The sequence below is a fragment of the Silene latifolia genome, chromosome 1 (assembly GCF_048544455.1).
Source record: "Silene latifolia isolate original U9 population chromosome 1, ASM4854445v1, whole genome shotgun sequence".
NCBI classification, from domain to species: Eukaryota; Viridiplantae; Streptophyta; class Magnoliopsida; order Caryophyllales; family Caryophyllaceae; genus Silene; species Silene latifolia.
In genome coordinates, this window is record NC_133526.1 from 33,581,706 (window position 1) to 33,601,337 (window position 19,632).

A 19,632-nucleotide genomic window follows, 5' to 3' on the forward strand; every position below is an offset into this window, starting at 1 on the left:
GTTATAAAGCTATACAATCTCTCTTTCTTCTGCAATGTGGGACACTCACATGTGGGTAAATATGGGATTCTTCACAGATATGTGAGGAGTTTTCAGATTAGAGATTCACGGTATAAGCATGACTGTTAGGTAGAGGCTCAGAGAGTTATATAATACTCTCTGAAACCTAATACAGAATGATCTAATAAAGGTCCAAGACAGACCTACTGTTGGAAGTGATGACTTGAAAACAAGGGAAAAACCAATTTTTTGGTTTTGCATCTATCCCACATCGGTGGGGAAACTCCTCTTTGAGGGGTTTATATTTGTCCCTTCCATTGGTTGGTTAATTGTGTGGACCAAGGAGGCTTTTGTGTGTGTTTGTTGGGCCAGTGGGTTTGGGTCCAACACACACGCGCGCGCGCGCCGGCCCGGCCCGGCTCGGGCTCGGGCTCGGGTTTGGGTAGAGCCCCTGCGGAGCGGGCTGAAGGCCCGATTTTACCTTCTTGGGCTTTTTGCGTTTTGAGAGTTTTTGGGCTGAGTTTGTTTGTCTTTGTTGAATGAGTCGATCAACACTTTGTTAGTGGGTGAGAAGTTTACTCCCACTTTCGATCATTGATCTGCTTTGCGTTTTAGGGGACGGTTTATAGCTCTCTTCAGCTATAAATACCGAGGTCCTCACATCAGTTCAATACACAACAACAAAAACTCTTTCTCTCTTCTGTTCTCCACATCTTCCTCTCTGCTATATGATTTCTGGGTTCTGCTTAAGTCCGTTCCAGGTCTTACAAACTCGAGTGGGCGTGTTTGTGAGGCAGCAGTAGTGTAAACCTTGGGGACTACCGGTCAGTGCTGATCGCCACCACGGTCGTCTTCGAGAAATAGTTTTTAAGGCGGTTCCGTGCCGTGTCACTACCTTTCCTCTGTCGGTATTTCGATCTTTGGCATTTGTTTCGTTCGCATTTTTATTCTGTCGTAATTCTTTGTCTTTGCTACGGAATTTACGAACAACAATTTAAAAACTATTTAATTAGTGCGGTTTGCCATGTCCGTTATTTCAAAATTGTACGATATTTCAAAATTGAGCAATTAGATGGTCGAATTATAAGCGTTGGTCCCAGAAACTGTTGATGTTTTTTGAGCAGCTGGAAATTGATTATGTTTTATTTAATGACCCGCCAAAACCTATTGTTCCTTCTGATGCTGAGACTACCCCTCCTGCGGCTAAGGCAGTTAAGTCAAATGAAGATGAAATTGCTAAATTTGTTAAGGACAACAAAACTGCTAGGTGTCACATACTTAATAACATGATTAACCCGCTGTTCGATTTATTTGCTGATAATAAATCGGCGAAAGTCATTTGGGAGTCCTTACTGAAAAAATATGGGGCTGATGACGCTGGGAAAAAGAAATATGTTGTGGGTAAGTGGCTGCAATTTAAGATAGTGGATGGGAAGTCTATTATGGAACAGGTTCATGTCTATGAAAATTTGTGTGCTGATATTGTTAGTGAGGGCATGAAATTAGACGACCTTTTTGTTGCTAATGTGCTGTTGGAAAAATTCCCTCCCTCCTGGCCTGAGTATAGAAATCAGCTAAAACACAAAAAGAAAGACATGTCCCTTATGGAACTTATCGATCATATGAGGACCGAAGAGGCAAATCGCCTCAAAGACAACCCTGCTTGTTTACCGTCTGTGAATGCATCTGTTCTTTGCTTTGTCAAAGCTAATTTGGTTGAGTCGGTGATCCGTCAAATCTTTCTTGAAAAGTTCAAGGGTAAGGGTAAGGCCAAGGTTGGTCGGGGTAAGGGTAAAGGAAAGAAGATCGATCCGGGGAAGTACACCAAGCCGGTTGCAAAGATTCAGAAGCCTAAGGGTCCTTTGGTTTGCTATGTTTGTGGGAAACCGGGTCACAAAGCCTACCAGTGCAATCGATAAGAAGATCGCTCTTGAAGTGAAGCCAATCTTGTGACGATGATGTCATTCTTTGTTGTGGTTGTTGAAGCTAATCTGGTGGGTAATCTTCTTGAATGGGTCTTGAATCTTGGCGCTTCCGGACACCTCTGTCTTTGATAAGGGGTTATTTCTTGAGTTCGAGGAGATAGGCGATGGGGAATGCGTCTACATGGGTAATTCTTCACCGCAAAGATCACGAGCAAAGGCAAGATCTTTCTCAAACTCACCTCGGGGAAAACACTTGCCCTTAATAATGTTTTATTTGTACCTACATTGCGTCGAAACCTCGTGTCTGGTGCCTTGTTAAACAAAGCTGACATGAAACTTGTGTTTGAGGCTGACAAGGTTGTAATGTCGCGCAATGGGGAATTTGTGGGCAAGGGTTATCTGTCTGGGGTCTTTTTGTCTTGAACACCGATTCTGTTTTTAATAATATTGCATCTACTTCTTATATCGCATTGAGTCTATTGATGTTTGGCATGGTAGATTAGGTCATGTGAATATCGACTACATTAAAAAACTTAAAACCATGAGTTTAATTCCAAGTTTGTCGAGTCAAGAATTCTCTAAATGTGGTAGTCTTGTGTTGAGGCTAAATTCACAAAGAAACCTAGTAAACCTGTGACAACTAGGAATACGAGTCTTCTTGAGTTAATTCACACCGACCTAGATGACTTCAAAAATGTTGCAAGTAGAGGTGGCAAGAATTATTATGTGACTTTTATAGACGACTGTTCGAGGTACACCCGAGTTTATTTGCTTAAGACTAAAGATGAAGCAGAACAATCGTTTATAAACTTTAAAAATGAGGTCGAAAATCAACTCGACAGGAAGATTAAAAGGGTAAGGTCGATAGAGGTGGTGAGTATAAATCCGATTATTTAGCGAGACTTTTGTCTTTAAAACGGTTTAATACATGAGACTAGTCCACCTTACTTACCCCAATCCAATGGTGTAGTGAACGTAAAAGAACTTTAAAAGAAATGATGAATGCTATGCTTTTAAGTTACGCCTATCTGACGATATGTGGGGGGAAGCAATACTTTCTGCTTGTCACATTCTTAACCGTGTACCTCATAAGAAAATTGACAAGACACCCTACGAGATTTGGAAGGGCTATCCTCCTAACCTGAGTTATCTTAGAGTGTGGGGGTGTTTGGCTAAAGTGGGTTTACCTGACTTTAGGAGACCTACCATTGGACCTAAGACCTATGATTGTGTTTTTATAGGTTATGCTCAAAATAGCTCTGCCTATAGATTTATGTCTTTGAGTGACCGTTCTATATCTGAGGCTAGAGATGCCGAATTTTTTGAGCATGTTTTCCCTTTTCAGAAAAATGTTGTTTCATCTACTTCACTACCTGTTGCATCTATTGATATGTCTTCACATGCTAGTTGTAGTAGCACTCCTATTGATCATCTTTGTTGAACCTAGGAGGAGTAAAAGACCTAGATGTCCAAAGGATTACAGTGATTATGTTACAACACATTTATCTGAATATGGATACTCTGTTTGTGCAAGTGATGAGTTTGTTTCAGCTTTTTTAATAGAGGATGACCCAAAAACCTATAGTGAGGCAATGAAATCCATTGATGCTAATTTTTGGAAAGATGCTATTAAAAGTGAACTTGATTCTATTGTTTCTAATCAGACTTGGGAGTTGACTGATTTACCTAAAGGTAGTAAACCCATTACGAGTAAATGGATCTTTAAAAAGAAAATGAGACCTGACGGTACAATAGAAAGGTTCAAAGCTAGACTTGTAGTTAGAGGCTTTACACAAAAGAAGGGCATTGATTACTTTGATACCTATTCTCCCGTGACCAAAATTTCGACTATAAGAACTCTTGTCGCTTTAGCTGCTATTCATAACCTTATTATACATCAGATGGATGTTAAAACTGCTTTCTTGAATGGTGAGCTAAAGGAAGAGATCTATATGTCGCAACCTGAAGGGTTTGTGATTAAGGGTCAAGAGAATAAAGTGTGTAAACTGAACAAGTCACTTTATGGTCTGAAACAAGCACCTAAACAGTGGTATGAGAAATTCAACACTACTTTGATGAGTAATGGCTTTATAATTAACAATTCTGATTCATGTGTTTATTCCAAAGTAATAGAATCTGATTGTGTTATTATATGCCTATATGTGGATGACATGCTTATTTTTGGTAACAATTTAAATGTGATAATTAAAACCAAAGAATTTCTGTCATCACACTTTGAGATGAAGGACTTAGGAGAAGCTGATGTTATCCTAGGAGTTAAGGTTATCCGAAACTCCAATGGAATTTCTTTGAGTCAATCTCATTATGTTGAAAAAGTGTTGAAAAAGTTTAACTGCTTTGATGTTGTGCCTGCTAGAACACCCTATGATTCTAGTATACATTTGAGTAAAAACTTGGGTGACAGTGTTTCCCAGGAAGAGTATGCTAAAATCCTAGGGAGTGTGATGTTTCTTATGAACTGTACTCGACCAGATATTGCATATGCGGTTAGTAGACTGAGTCGTTATACACATAACCCTGGTAACGAACATTGGAATGCTCTTCGTCGTTTGCTAAAATACCTAAGAGGAACAGTTGATCTGTGTTTGCATTATGGTAAATTTCCTGCTGTGTTAGAAGGATATTGTGATGCAAATTGGGTTGCAGGTAACGATGAGATTTGTTCTACTAGTGGTTATGTCTTCACCATGGGTGGAGGTGCGATATCGTGGAAGTCTTCTAAACAGACTTGTATTGCACGCTCTACCATGGAGTCGGAGTTCATAGCTCTTGAGTTGGCGGGACAAGAAGCCGATTGGTGAAAAACCTATTGGGCGATGTACCAGTATGGGGAGGACGGCTAACACCGGTCTCCATGCTGTGTGACTCGAAAGCTGCTATTGGCGTTGCAAAGAATAGTGTCTACAATTCGAAAAAGAGACACATGCGAATAAGGCACGCTGCAGTTAAACAACTCCTTGAGAATGGAGTGATTACTGTGGACTATGTGAAGTCCGAGAGTAATCTTGCTGATCCCTTTACTAAAGGGTTGACTAAGAGATTAGTCGTTAATACGTCGAGGGGAATGGGGCTTAGGCCCTTAAGTCAAGGTTGAGATTGACTAGGTCCAAAGTTTCATTCCTATGGCGTAGTATGATTCATAGCCTTTATGGTGGTGCTTTTGAGACGCACTTGATGAATTATACACCAGGTTGGACTCATGTCCTTAATGGCTCGTGTGACAAGTGCTGCGAGAAGCACTTGAGCCACCTACGTAGGTGTGATGATTCTAAGACTATGAGAAGTCTTGAGGTCACCCTATTAGTACCAAGGTAACGCATGAAGCTCTAAAAGAGCGTGTTGCACTCTGAAATCGCGGGACGGTCTTAATTAGAAGGTATGATATGTGTTGTGGGGGGTATCGACCGAAGCTCAGCTAGGAATTCAAATCGCAAGATATTCTCTAGCTGTAAGTAAGTTGTTTCCTCATTTCACTAAAGTATCAATTCAAATCGAAAGATATTGATACCTAAGTATCCAACCCTTCCTTTACCTAGAAATCTTTTAGTTCTTTCTTCGCCATCTGTGGGGGATTGTTGGAAGTGATGACTTGAAAACAAGGGAAAAACCAATTTTTTGGTTTTGCATCTATCCCACATCGGTGGGGAAACTCCTCTTTGAGGGGTTTATATTTGTCCCTTCCATTGGTTGGTTAATTGTGTGGACCAAGGAGGCTTTTGTGTGTGTTTGTTGGGCCAGTGGGTTTGGGTCCAACACACACGCGCGCGCGCGCCGGCCCGGCCCGGCTCGGGCTCGGGCTCGGGTTTGGGTAGAGCCCCTGCGGAGCGGGCTGAAGGCCCGATTTTACCTTCTTGGGCTTTTTGCGTTTTGAGAGTTTTTGGGCTGAGTTTGTTTGTGCTGTTGAATGAGTCAGTCAACACTGTTAGTGGGTGAGAAGTTTACTCCCCACTTTCAGTTAGTGGGTGAGAAGTTTACTCCCCACTTTCAGTCATTGACTGCTGCGTTTTAGGGGACGGTTTATAGCTCTCTTCAGCTATAAATACCGAGGTCCTCACATCAGTTCAATACACAACAACAAAAACTCTTTCTCTCTTCTGTTCTCCACATCTTCCTCTCTGCTATATGATTTCTGGGTTCTGCTTAAGTCCGTTCCAGGTCTTACAAACTCGAGTGGGCGTGTTTGTGAGGCAGCAGTAGTGTAAACCTTGGGGACTACCGGTCAGTGCTGATCGCCACCACGGTCGTACCGGAGAAATAGTTTTTAAGGCAGCGGTTCCGTACCGTGTCACTACCTTTCCTCTGTCGGTATTTCTGATCTTTGGCATTTGTTTCGTTACTGCATTTTTATTCCTGTCGTAATTCTTTGGTGCTACGGAATTTACGAACAACACCTACCCCAATAACAGATACGGATCAACGAGACCCCACATAGTCGTTCAAAGCGACGACTAACAATCAAGACACAAACCCAACAGTAACTCTTATTTTTGAACTCGTCTTTGATGAACATGCTAAATTTCCCGCAATTTTCTCAACATAATCTTATAATTTATGCAATATATTTCTAATAAAAATCTGGAGTGGACCAACACACAATATCAACAATCATAGATTATGCATTTGCATTAAGCACGCTAGAGAGTTGAACCCAATAAAGCAAACAGGAGGGGAAAAGTAAGGGGGGACCAAATCAATTGCCTAATCACTGTACTAATTTGTTATTTAGGGTTAATTTTAAAATTGTGAAATCCAGTTTTCTAATCACTATTTGGGATAGATTGCATATAATTTATGTAGGTGGCTATGACCTCATAATCAAACTCCAATAAAAGATCCTTTTTGAGCCCTACGTTTTTGTTTAAATTTGTTTCACGTGCATTACTAATTGCTCATATCAAACATTTTATGTCATATTGTCATACTTTTTCAAGTTTCTCCTACAGTTAACTTTTAACTATACTACTTTCCGATAATGAATTTGCGAATCGATTTAGATCGCAAATTTGTTTCAACTTCAATGTTTAGAGTTAGTCACGAAATCTTATTTTAGTAGTCGCTTTTAAAAGAGTTGTTATATACAGTGGTAAATTTTGGAGTAAATAATAACGGGGCTGAGGTTTAAATTATTTACTCCGGGTGTGAACATTTAAGACCCAAAAACTGAGTCTAAAGGGGTCGCATGATAATTTTACACTAAATATAAAAATAAGCGGGAAGCCGAGGCCCCCTCGGTATAACTAGGGTCCTCCGCTGGTTATTGAGAGCATTTCTTGTGCTTTAAACTAACTTATTATGTCATCCCTACCCATATGTGAATCTTGTTGTTACCATCTTGAAACACATAAATTGCAATTAATAAGATTCCTTCAAATGAAATTATTTGTCTTTAATTGAGTTTATTTACAAGTTCGTGTAATGTAAATGAAGTCAAAATAAATGTTTTAGTGAAGGCATCAAGGCCGAACTCGGATTCCGATCATAATCGAATATTACCCCTAGGGCCTAGTCCCTCTACAAGAGTACACCACAACTTTGGTTGGTTTTAGTTAAAAAGGGAATAAGATAAGATAAGCTTAAAATGGGTTAAATAACATCCCATTTAGATAGATAAGATTAACTTTTTGATAGTCAATCGACATTTTATTTTCTCTATTTATTTTAACCCGTTTTAAATTAAAGTTGTATACAATTGTCTTAAACGATAATATGTAATTTCTCATTTTTACAGCCATTTTAATGAAGTTAACAAATGTGTTAAGCAAGTGGTCGTGTAACGGGGACCATATAACATAGTGTAATTTATTGCGAGTACATATGTTGGAAAAAATGATGAGGGAGGAAGTGTACAGTTCAGGTTGTAATCATGAATTCATCAATCACCAGCTTGTTTGTATCACTTTTGATGGACGGTACCCAATTTTTTACAGCGTAATGTTCATGATATCTAGCATCATCTAATTAGTGTTGATTAGAGCGCCTAATCTTTTTTTTTTTTTGTTAATCCTCCACCATTGCCGGGGACCGTTTCTACATACATTGTTTTCATGATTTGTTAGATAAGGCTAAGTGAAGGAGTTGAACTACTTTCCTTTATTCTTTTTTTTTTTTCTGGTTAAGGACTAATATAAATATCTTGGATAAGTGAGTTTACGGGTTGGTATCTTTTGAGAGTTGATTCTGTATTTCACTTGGCAAGTTTGGTAGAAGTTTTGGGCGTGGAGTCCTTCTAATGTCGTCGAGAGGGAGTACTGTGCCCGGGAGTAGGCGGTCGGCCGGATCGGAGGAGTTGGTCATGTGTCCAGTGTAACGATATCCAATCACTATAGTGATTAGATAACATCATTTGTACTATACGATTAAATGTCGTAACTGTATTATACTCCCTTCATATCAGATCAATGGTAACATTGAGAATCTCGGCACTATTCATGGTCGTAGGGAATCTTCGATATTATTCTTTATCTATAAGACAAAATATCGTCATGGGAGATCTTGTTTGATTTATCGTCATAAATGATATAAAAATATCAAATTTTTATAATTTTTAATAATGTGTAACTAAAGATATTCACGTTGCAAAACGTGTCTCGACAAATGTGAAAAAGTTAATGTTACCATTAGTGTGGTATGAAGGGAGTAATAATTATATTTGTCCTTTACAAGTAATTTTAGGTTGTTTTCGAGTACATATACTTTGTATAATAATAAATTCTTTGAAAAAGTGTTATACATTCAATAGAAAATCACATCTTTGCACGGGTCCTTACTCCTGAGTAAAATATATAATTTATAACTCTTGGCTTAATAGCCTCAATTGTACAATCAGTTTTACTCGTTTTACAAGTGCAAATCTTTAAAATTATCTTTGGTCACTAGTCCTATTAAATGGGTCGGGCGGGTGAGGAATCATGTCGGGTTCAAGTCAAAGTACGGGTTGGGTTAATTAGGGGTCTTGTACTCTTGTTAAATACGGATCGCGTCATACGAGTCATTGGCTGAGTTAGAGTCAGATTATTGGTAAAAAAAAAAAAAAAAAAAAACCTTTCTAAAGCCTTTTTTCACCGATTTTTTAAGCATTTTTTTTAAAGAAAATTAAAACATATATAAAATATTAATTATATTTAATGCTTACATTAATCATATATTGTCAATTATATCAAGTTATTTTAATAATTTACTTTGTTACTAAAAGTTATAAAATTATTTTTTAAATTGTGTAATTTAAAGTCCTAAAATTAATAGTTTTTTAATTTTTCTATCAAATATAATATATAAATATGCTCCATATTTTAATAAAATCATTAATTTATCTTTGATCTGATGGGTCAAATCCATTTAAATTTGGTTTCTACTCTAAAATAACATGTTATTTCAATTCAGCTCAAACAAGTACTGTTGTACAAGGCGAGATTTTTTTGGTCTTGACCCTTAAAAAAACAGTCGGGTTAGAATTGGACCGGTCTATTAGTCACTCGTTCCGCTCCGAGCCGCTCTCCAACGTTGAGAACAAAATCAGCTTCAGTTTTCAGTACCACCCTTCTTCTTTCTCGAGTTTGAGGTATAAACCCTAATTTTCATATTTTAGGTCGATTTTTCGCTGTGTTCGGAATTTCAAATAACAATCAATTGAACCCTTTTATTGCAGTGAACGGTTAAGGATCAGAAACGTCACCATGGGGAGGGTCAAGCCTAACCTTTTGATTACTGGAACACCGGGGACTGGTAAAACAACTACCGCCACAGCTTTAGCAGAGGCAACTCAGCTTCGCCACGTTAATATTGGTGATTTGGTCAGGGAGAAGAACCTTCATGATGGTTGGGATGATCAATTTGATTGCCATGTCATTAATGAGGATCTGGTAAGCGAAATTTGTACTTTGCTTCTGATTACTGCTTATTCTGTATTTTTGTAATGTTTTACACTGCTGTATGTATGTGAATGAGGAATGAGGAATGAGGAGGGTAGTCATTTAATTGTCTGATTGGTTAATCACTCACTACAGTAAGGGTTGTTCTGTGCCATCAACGCTCTGTAAATTCTGCTGTGTTATCGGGTGGGCTGTGGAAGTTGGGCTCGGAAGAGGTTTGGATACTTGGTGTTTGTTTCGGTTAACTACTTCTAGCTAGGTAGTGTCACTTTTTACGACATTCAGTTTCATCGTGGGGGTTACTTCTTACTACTTACAAAGGTTATATCTCAACTTCTTGTGATTACAAATGCATTTGAAAGTTAGCCTGGGTATGCCATTGTATGTTAGCTCGTAGTGTTGCTTTTGACTACATTCTGTTATTGGTGTCCCTTTGGGTTACTTCTTACTAACAAAGGGTTACTATCTCTAATTTCTTGTAGTAGGATCAAACACAATTGAAAGTTAACCTGCTTATCGCCAAACAATTTGGCTTACAGTTAAGCTCTTTAATGGTATGATCAACATCATGCGTACAAGACGTACATCATGAGGAAATTTATCAAGCTATCCTGCATGCCTAGGAGGTGTATTACAATGACAAACGAAAACCACATCATGAGTTGGATATTGTAATTCGTAGTGTTAGGTTTACTGGATAATTTAGTGCCATACACGGAGTAATTGGAGAAACACATCTTGGCTGCTAGAATCAATTTTTTTCTGCCCTACAAAATGAGTACTATAGTAGTATTATAAAGTGGGTCAATTGAATGGTCAAAGGGTGTTATGGATCATGAGCCAAAAGGATGTTGAGCTTAGCGGCCATGTGAATTTTTTGGGTTTATAATTATGTTTGTGGAGGTCCTATACTCGGCTGATTTGTGAGTATAAACACGGCGAGGGAGATACTTCATAGTGGACAACTAGTAGTAATGAGACAAGATCTAAATGGGTTGTGAATTTGTGATGACTTCATCTTATAGCATACCAAGTGTTGGCTACAAGGCATCTTGGTGGACTTCAGTAAGTAACTAGCTAATTACAATCCTTACATATTCATGAAAGTTGCGGGATTAATAACCATGTTATCCATTAAATGTCTTCCAAATTCTTCTAGGTTTGCCTTAACTATAGTCCTTGTACATGTACTCGTAGTGGGAACAATATGGGATACGAGGGAGCTAGTTTGTAGCTGACAGCTAGTTCTGAACCTCTGGGTAAGGAGTTGATTGTGTATGTCATCGACGCTTCTTGTATAAAAGACTTTAATCAACAAGGCCCGCTAAAGATAACTTTACTGTAGGAAGGTAGTTTGATGTGTGCTTTCATATTGCATGCAGCTTTCTGCTGTTCCTTGTCCGGATGTCCCTTCTGCTGCTTCCCCTGGCGTTCAATAAAGCGGGACATTATGAACTTAGAACTTAGAAAGATTAGAAGAGAGGGGCCGTTTCTACTGTTTTTATACTTCAACTTAGGCACTTAGCCATATAAGCACATGAATTGTTTTATTTTATTCATTTGTCTCTTGTGTGGTACTCTATAATTCTATATATCGCTAATCTATTCGGTAAAGACTTATTAGTAGTTGTTGGGTTCGTGGTATCAAATCTGGGCTGACACAATGAAACCACGTTTATGGTACATACAGACATACAGTACTAGTTTGAGTAGTTTCTACTTCACAAACCGATCCTTAGTCTAAATTTATGACCGCAACGACGATTATGAGAGAATGCTAAAATCAATTTCTACCACCAAGGCTGGTCTCTTCAACGCTTTGATATTTCTATTGCTTGCTCTTGTGTTGATCATTATCTCTCCTTCAGATTGATGATGGCAATGATGTGTGCAGGTGTTTTGCACTATAACTCTGCTTTTGGTTATGATTGACGTCTGTTGTTGCATTTTTCCCTCTGAGCCTTTGGCAGGTTATTGATGAGCTTGAAGATCTGATGGAAGGGGGTGGTGTCATTGTGGATTATCATGGTTGTGACTTCTTCCCAGAGCGGTGGTTTGATCGTATTGTGGTGCTGCAAACTGAGAATTCTATATTGTATGATCGCCTTAGTAAAAGGTAAGCTCTGTACAAGCTCAAATGCTACTTTTGTCGCCCTTATTTCATTGTTCACAAAACGTATATAAGTTGGCCTCACACGTGAAATCCCAGCGATCCTGTAAGGAATACTCAAGACATTTGGGTTGGTCTTACACGTGTGAGACTGTCGCATACGAGGCTCGTTTTTCATCGTTATTGAATGTATAGTTGAGAAGCACCTAATATGATTATCCTACCTCAGAGGCTATACAGGGTCAAAACTGTCCAACAATATTGAATGTGAAATATTTCAAGTTTTGCTTGAGGAGGCTAAAGAAAGCTACCCAGAAGACATAGTGATAGCAATGAAGAGTAACTCCGTCGACGACATAACGAGTAACGTAGCCGAATTGACAGCCTGGATTTCAAGCTGGGGTAGCAATCCGAGTCAAAATGAGAACATGTGCGATTAAGTTATACTCTACTTCATACTCCAACTCTGTTGTGTATCACTTCAGTTTTTGAACCCTAGTTTTACTCTTCCTAGTTAGCGAAAGCATACAAGTTAGGAGTAAGATGTGAGGAAGACGACAACGGAAACTATAATGTAATTTCTGTTTTTGATTTACATTACAAGTTTTCATGTGGTTTTCAGCAAGGCATAACATCGAAATTGTTACTCCATCAAGTTCACCTTATATTTTAAGCTTAAATTGTTACTTGGTAATTATACGGAGTAATTTTTTTTGGGTTGCAGACTTCCAGTCGAAATTCTGTTTCTGAAAGTGAGTCATTTAGTTCAAAGGGAGTTATTTTAAGTTTAAAAATTTGTGGTAGGATATCAACTTCACCTAAAAACCAACATACCAGAACCAAATATAGGATGCTTTCACTTTGAGGTGAGGAAGTCAACTTTTAGGAACACCTAAACTTTTATCTCTTTTCAGTTTCACAATCGAACCAAGATAGCCATTAGGCAATAGCCCAATATAATTGTTAGGAATCAGTATCTCTATTGATTTTTCTCATTTCGATTTCTCTACTATCTAATTAATACACTAAGTGAGATTTAATCTTCGATAATTTTACTTTTTTCTCAATTTCCTTATTTATTTTAGACTGTTTAGTAATGAACATCTATTTCCTTTCAAAATGGAGATGATCCTAATTCAATTGTTAAGTGAGGTGATTGTCAAAAAAAAAAAAAAAAAAAAATTGTTAAGTGAGGTATTATTTGATGTTTTTAGTTTTTCAAAAAAGCTTAACTGCAAACATTGTTTAACATCTAAGTAATTTTTTTTGTACTTCCAAAAGATCTAATCTATTTTTTATATATACACACGTATGGTTTTATATACAGGATACATTCTCATATTTATATACTAACTAGTTTTGGAGCCCGTGGAAACCACGAGATCGTTAATAATTTATTGTTTTAATCGGCTTAAAGATTATGGAATATGATTGATTTTATTCACCAACAAATACTTAAGCGTTAGTTTAATTTCTGTTTATTGATTGAATAAATTAGAGTTTTTAGACCTCTAACTAGTTTTGTCACCCGTGCAATGCACGGGATAACTTTGCCCATGCGTTTCTAAGTTGTGGATTATATTTTATGGTTTAATTTATTTATTTTGATTATAGTGAGATATTGGGCGTTGTTGTTGTTGTTGTGTCCAATAAAGTATATTTTAATTTGTTATGTTGTTGGTTTTTATGAATCATTGGCTTTATATTTGAATTCATGTTTTCCATTTTATTTTATTTAAATAATTTACATGTGACAATATTCTGATTCATTTGTCAAGTTCTTGCCATGTTAATGTTTTACCTTTTGATCAATATATTTTTTTATATAAACTTTAAAACATTATTAAACGTATGTGAATGCAGATAAAGCAAAGTATCACATGGGTAATCTGAAGAGGGAAGAAATACAAAAGGCACAAAAATGAGTTAAAATTAAAGGTAAAAAAATGTAAGGTATAAACTGATAAATTATGAGTGTATTGTTTTATTAAAAGATAGACTCAAATAAAAGAGTACATATTTTATGTCAATGGATTGGAAAGTTTCGGTGCAAATTTTGAATTACTATTTTGTTCAAATATATTTGTTTTCGTAATTGACATAGAAAAAAAATATTTGTCTTCGTAATTTAAACTATTTATATTTTTTCAAAAATACGTAATTGTCTTGTATTATATATCGTAATTTGTACAATAATTTGTTATACATTTATATTCAAACATTGACGTTCAATTTTGTGGATAAAATAAACGTCAAAATCCTAAGACAAAGTTATCCCGTGCATTGCACGGGTGACAAAACTAGTTAGAGGTCTAAAAACTCTAATTTATTCAATCAATAAACAGAAATTAAACTAACGCTTAAGTATTTGTTGGTGAATAAAATCAATCATATTCCATATATATATATATCAATCAATCAATACATACATATATATAAAGTAGAAACTTTTCGAGCGATATTAGAGAGTCCAACTTTTTTAGAAATCCTAATAAGTGTAGATCTAGCTTTTCCCTTCTAATAATTTATGAGAAAATTATCATAATCAAAGTAGATCTAATAATTTATGAGAAAGTAATCCTAATCGAAGTAAATAATAATACTAATAGAAGTAGATCTAATAATTTATCGATTATACGTTACAAAAATAATAATAGAAAAATAACTTTATAAAGAATATTTATTTTAGAAATATTTATAATGCAAAAAAAAATCATATAATAAACGTATAAAAGTGTTAAAAAATTTATTTTATAAACATACAATTAATCTTTGTGAGAAAAAAAAAAGAGATCTTAATTTCTTACAAATATAAAATATTGTCAAAAATCGATTTTTACTACTTAGTGAAACTCGTGTAGTAACAAAGATAATTTTATGTAATTTTTTTTTTGAATATTTAAAATATTTACAAAAGATTCGAGTTGTTAATTATAACCAAACCCGTAATTGTCTTAAAAAAACCTTAGAAAAAAACTAATTTTTATTTTGAAAAAAAAATATTTCGGAAAAAGTAACATGTCATAATAGGAAAAAGAAGTAAAGATAAGATTTACTTAGTATTTGGCAGAAAAAAATTTCTACAGTGACAATATTAAAAATAAACAACTTCAATGATGGCATGAAATAGTTTTAACTCTGACTTTCTATAACGTATCAAATGTGTATGATTAGATTACCAATAATATTCACATAAGATTAAAAAAAAATTGAGCTACCATTTAAAAATATTAAATAAATCTCATATCGATTTTGTCAAATGAGCCAAAAAATTAAATGCAAATGAACAAAGTCAAGAATTACGATTTTATGTGGGACTAATAATCCAAGAACCAGCTAACTATGAATAAATCAGTGTACGATAAATATATAGAAAAATTGTAATAACTATAAATAATCTACTATTATATCACCTATTTTTTCTTCAAACTGGTTTCAAATTCATATCAAATCCATAATAGACGTTAAAAATGTATCGAACTGCCAAATATACAAAATTATGCGGTTACGTCAATTTTTTACTTTCTAAACTCCAATTCATCTATGTGTTTTTATTCACTTAGTTATTACCGCGGTTTGCGTATGGCTGGTTATTAGACTTATTACTTGGTCATAGACTGATTGTATATTTAAAAGTGTAATAGTTTTTACAGTAGCTTTTCGTAGTTTTTTTTTTGAAAAATTTCCATTTTGGTCCCTGAGGTTTGGGTTAATTCCACTTTAATGCCCTGAGGTTTGCATAATTCCACTTTGGTGTCCTGAGTTTTCAACTACTTCCCACTTTGGTAACTTGAGTATTAAATAAAATTTCATTTTGGTGACCTAAAACATTCAATAGTCAACTTTTATCTTAATTACATTTTCAGTAAAATAAACTGCAAAATTGGATATTAAACTGCATACAAAATAGTATAATCAACATAATATTGCAAAAAAAAAAGCCTTTACGTTTAAAATATTTTTTTAGTACTCCCTTCATTCATCTTTTATCTTCCCATTTCAATAAAATACTCCCCATATATATTAGAGAAATGGGAAGATAAAAGATGAATGGAGGGAGTATAAAATACTAAGAATGTTATGTATAGGTCACTAAAGTGGTAAGTAGTCAAAACCTCAGGGCACCAAAGTGAAATTATGCAAACCTCACGACACTAAAATGAAATTAGGCTAATCCTCAGGACAGCAAATTAAAGTGGAAATAGTCCTTTTTTTTTGTTAATGGTTAACTATAAGGTATCCCATATGAGTTTAGTTGAATATAAAGTACTCCTTAGTGTAATAAATTAGGTCAAACTCATATATATTGGTTAAGAAGTGAAACGATTGTACATATATATTTACTAATTTGAAGCCATTTCTTAAAATTGAAACTATGTTCTGAAATTTTGTTCATTTTCTTATTATAAATAAAGAGTAGAATAAAAATGTAACATAATGAAACTTGATTTTGTTAATAGATAACATTTCAAATAAACAAAAATGAGTTATAGTTTTAATAGAATTAATCTAAAACTAGTCGAGTTTATGAGTAGTATCCTAATATCCTACTCCCTCCAATCCACACAAAACTCCTGATTTGTTTTTTGGAGGTCAAATTTTGAAAAGTTTGACCGTTAATTGACTCAAAAATATATCTCACATCTAAAAAATTAGATTTTGTATTTTATATTTCACATGAAGTTCATAGGGAACAACCAATATTAATGGTAGATAGCCAAAAATAATTTTTTATTTTTTAGAGATCTAACAAAAATCCTCCAAACAGGCCGCTACATATATAATTGAGATACATGTTGTTTTGCGTACCACCATTCAACATTTACATTGTCGTATGCTTACAAAATGGAATATTGGTAGATGTTGTAAGTTAATCTAATTTGTGAATCTTATAAAACCAGTCTCAATTATCACGTGTTCATTTTATGGAATTAAACCACATTTTTGGGAATGACGTTTTAAATTAACTAAAATCGATAGTGCGTACAACAATAAAAATAGGTAATTACATAATACAAATAGGTAATTACATAATACAACTGTGTCTTCGGATGTTATACAACTTCGGATACTATACAACTGATATAATTAATACCAAAAAAAGTAACTTTTATGTTAAAGGGACTAGAAATAGGATTATACATCCAGTTGTAGCATAAACATTGTACAACCAAGGTATAAGAATCCGAGCTTATATGTATTTTTTCTGAGCTAATTCAAAGTTCATGTTTTTAATGTGTAAATGGATGAGTTCAATACTTTCTAATAAAACTCATATTATTTAACATAAAGCTCGGATACTTTATCACAAAGCTCATATTCTACACTGTACAACATATACAATGGGTTGTATAATCCATGAATTGTAAAGGGACTGATGATCCATCAACAATCAACTAAATCAACCCAAAAGTTTTCTGTGTTCCGATTTTCAACATAGTTAAACTTTTTTTTTATCAACTTAGTTGACTTCTACTATCAAACCATGATAATGTAAACCAACGTTTGAATTCGTATTACATTCAACATGCATATTGTTAAAGATGATCCTAATGGAGTCTCATGCATTCTATGTAATAGAATCACATATATTTTTGTACTGTTGTTTAGAGGCTATTGATAAGTAGCATTTTAGTCGTATTTTACCCATACTTTTACTCTTTCAACTCGATTTTGTGTGCGTTAAATGTTTAAATAGCTCATTAAATTACTAATTTATAATAATTCGTCGTATTAGTTAAATTTAATAATTAGTCGGTTTTATATAATATTAGTATTATTAGTATTAATTTATTAATATATTATTTTAATGTATAGGCGAGACGGGAAAGCAAGGCGGAATAAAGACGGAGACTGGTGATGCAAGCAAGTTGAAACGGGTCAAAGTGCAAAATAAATCAAAGGAAACCAAAATGAAAGTCAATTGTTGACTTTGACAAACCCCTCAATTTACCAACACCACTCATCATCAACAACAGCATCAACCCGTCTTCACCTCCTTCATCATCACTCGTCCATTCGTCCATCAATTATACACCAGCAGCGACCTCAAACAACAGCAGCAACCCAACATTTACTCACCTCCTTCACCAGTTATCACCATTCATTCATCCTTCATCTTCACCGTCTTCATTTATCATCTCACCTGCTCTCACCCTGCCTCTCGCACCAAGACTCGAACTTCATCACCATTCACCTTCGAAAACCAGCTGCTCACCTCCCCTGCATCTCGCCTGAACGAAAACCAACTGCTCAACTCCCCTGCAAATCCATACTTCAACCTCGTCCGTGCACCATCATCACAACTCACTCACCAACAACCTGTCATCACCGTTCATCATTTCTCCATTCACCACGATTCATCACCGGCATCAATAACGACAATCACCTTCATCACCATTTTCGAAACCCAACACCTGCAAACCACCCTCATCTTCCTCTGCCTCCATCACCATCCTCTACCTACACCACCACGACAAACAAAACCACCACCAGTTTCCATCACCATTGTTGTCCAATTCAACCCGCCATCTCAATCCACCAATCCCAGCAGCAACCCCTTTCGCACCATCTCCATGAGCATCCTCTAGTTCAATCCTTGAACTCGGAATCGAGACCGAGTTGAGTGGAAACAATTGAAGCACCAGTCTTTCCTAGCCGACCCGCCGTCTGCCGCCTCACCGGCTCCCAACCCGCAACAAATCTCTACTATGGATCTCAGCCGGCCTACAGGCAGACGATCCCCTCACCGGCTCTAAATCCTATCAAATTTCACCTCAAAGTTACAGCGGGTTTTGTGCCGATTCACAGCCGGCGGCCGGCGAGCCGGCTGGCACCCCTTTTTGGAAATTTCAAATCTCGTTTTTCCCTTTTTTGTTTCTCCTTTTTGTTTTGTTTTGAACGACATTCCCCTTCCCCCTTATTTTATTTGAGTCGTGTGTTTTGTATTTGTGGGGTGAGTAAGTGAGTGTATTATTAGATTATTAATATTAATATTATTATTATTATTGTTAGAATATTAGTTGTATTATTAATTAGACTTGTATAAAAAGGAGACTTTGGAGACACTATCAATTAGACCATAAATTAGAATAGAAATTAGACTACATTTTAGACTAGAAAATGAGATTAGTTCATTCTCCCCTCTAAATATCTTAGAACCCTAGAAATTATTTTCCTCCCTTCAATTTTCCTAGACTCAAGTTGTAATCTTTATTAAAAATTTGTAATTGCTCTTCAATTTATCCAAGTTCTTCATTTCTCATTAGTATACAATTAGTCAATTGGGTTGTATTTGGGAGACTAGAAGAAATTCATTCTTCCATTATTGTCCAAGCTTGTTCCTTTCCTCTTTGTTGGTACAATTCTCATCTTTTGTTTACATTTACTTCATTAGTTTACATTTCTTATGTTGTTTAATCATTATTCATCTAAAGTAGTAATCTTTATCATGTTTACAATGTTTACTTGTGTTTTGTTGCAATTTATTGTTGAATTCTCACCCATGAACATGTGTGAGTAGTCTAATCTAGGGTCTAGGGGGAATTTGGGTAATTAAGGGGATGAATTTGGGTTGTTAACCTTTTGAATTGGGTGATTATGTGGTTTCTACTCTTAATGCATTTGAAGTGTTTGTAGAAATGACTCAATGAAAATTGGACATTACCTTAACATGTTTGGCTTACCTTGGTGCATTGTGCTATTAGAT

At 35.6% G+C, this 19,632-nt stretch overlaps 1 protein-coding gene across 1 annotated transcript; it reads left to right on the forward strand.

The window, feature by feature from the left end:
- The first annotated feature begins 9,414 nt into the window (after positions 1–9,414).
- On the forward strand, positions 9,415–12,631 carry LOC141602761 (adenylate kinase isoenzyme 6 homolog). The gene is made up of 4 exons (XM_074422855.1): positions 9,415–9,504; positions 9,592–9,805; positions 11,785–11,930; positions 12,154–12,631. The coding sequence occupies exons 2-4, from the start codon at positions 9,620–9,622 to the stop codon at positions 12,362–12,364; spliced, it is 543 nt and encodes a 180-aa protein (XP_074278956.1). The 5' UTR covers positions 9,415–9,504; positions 9,592–9,619; the 3' UTR covers positions 12,365–12,631.
- Positions 12,632–19,632: the final 7,001 nt, after the last annotated feature.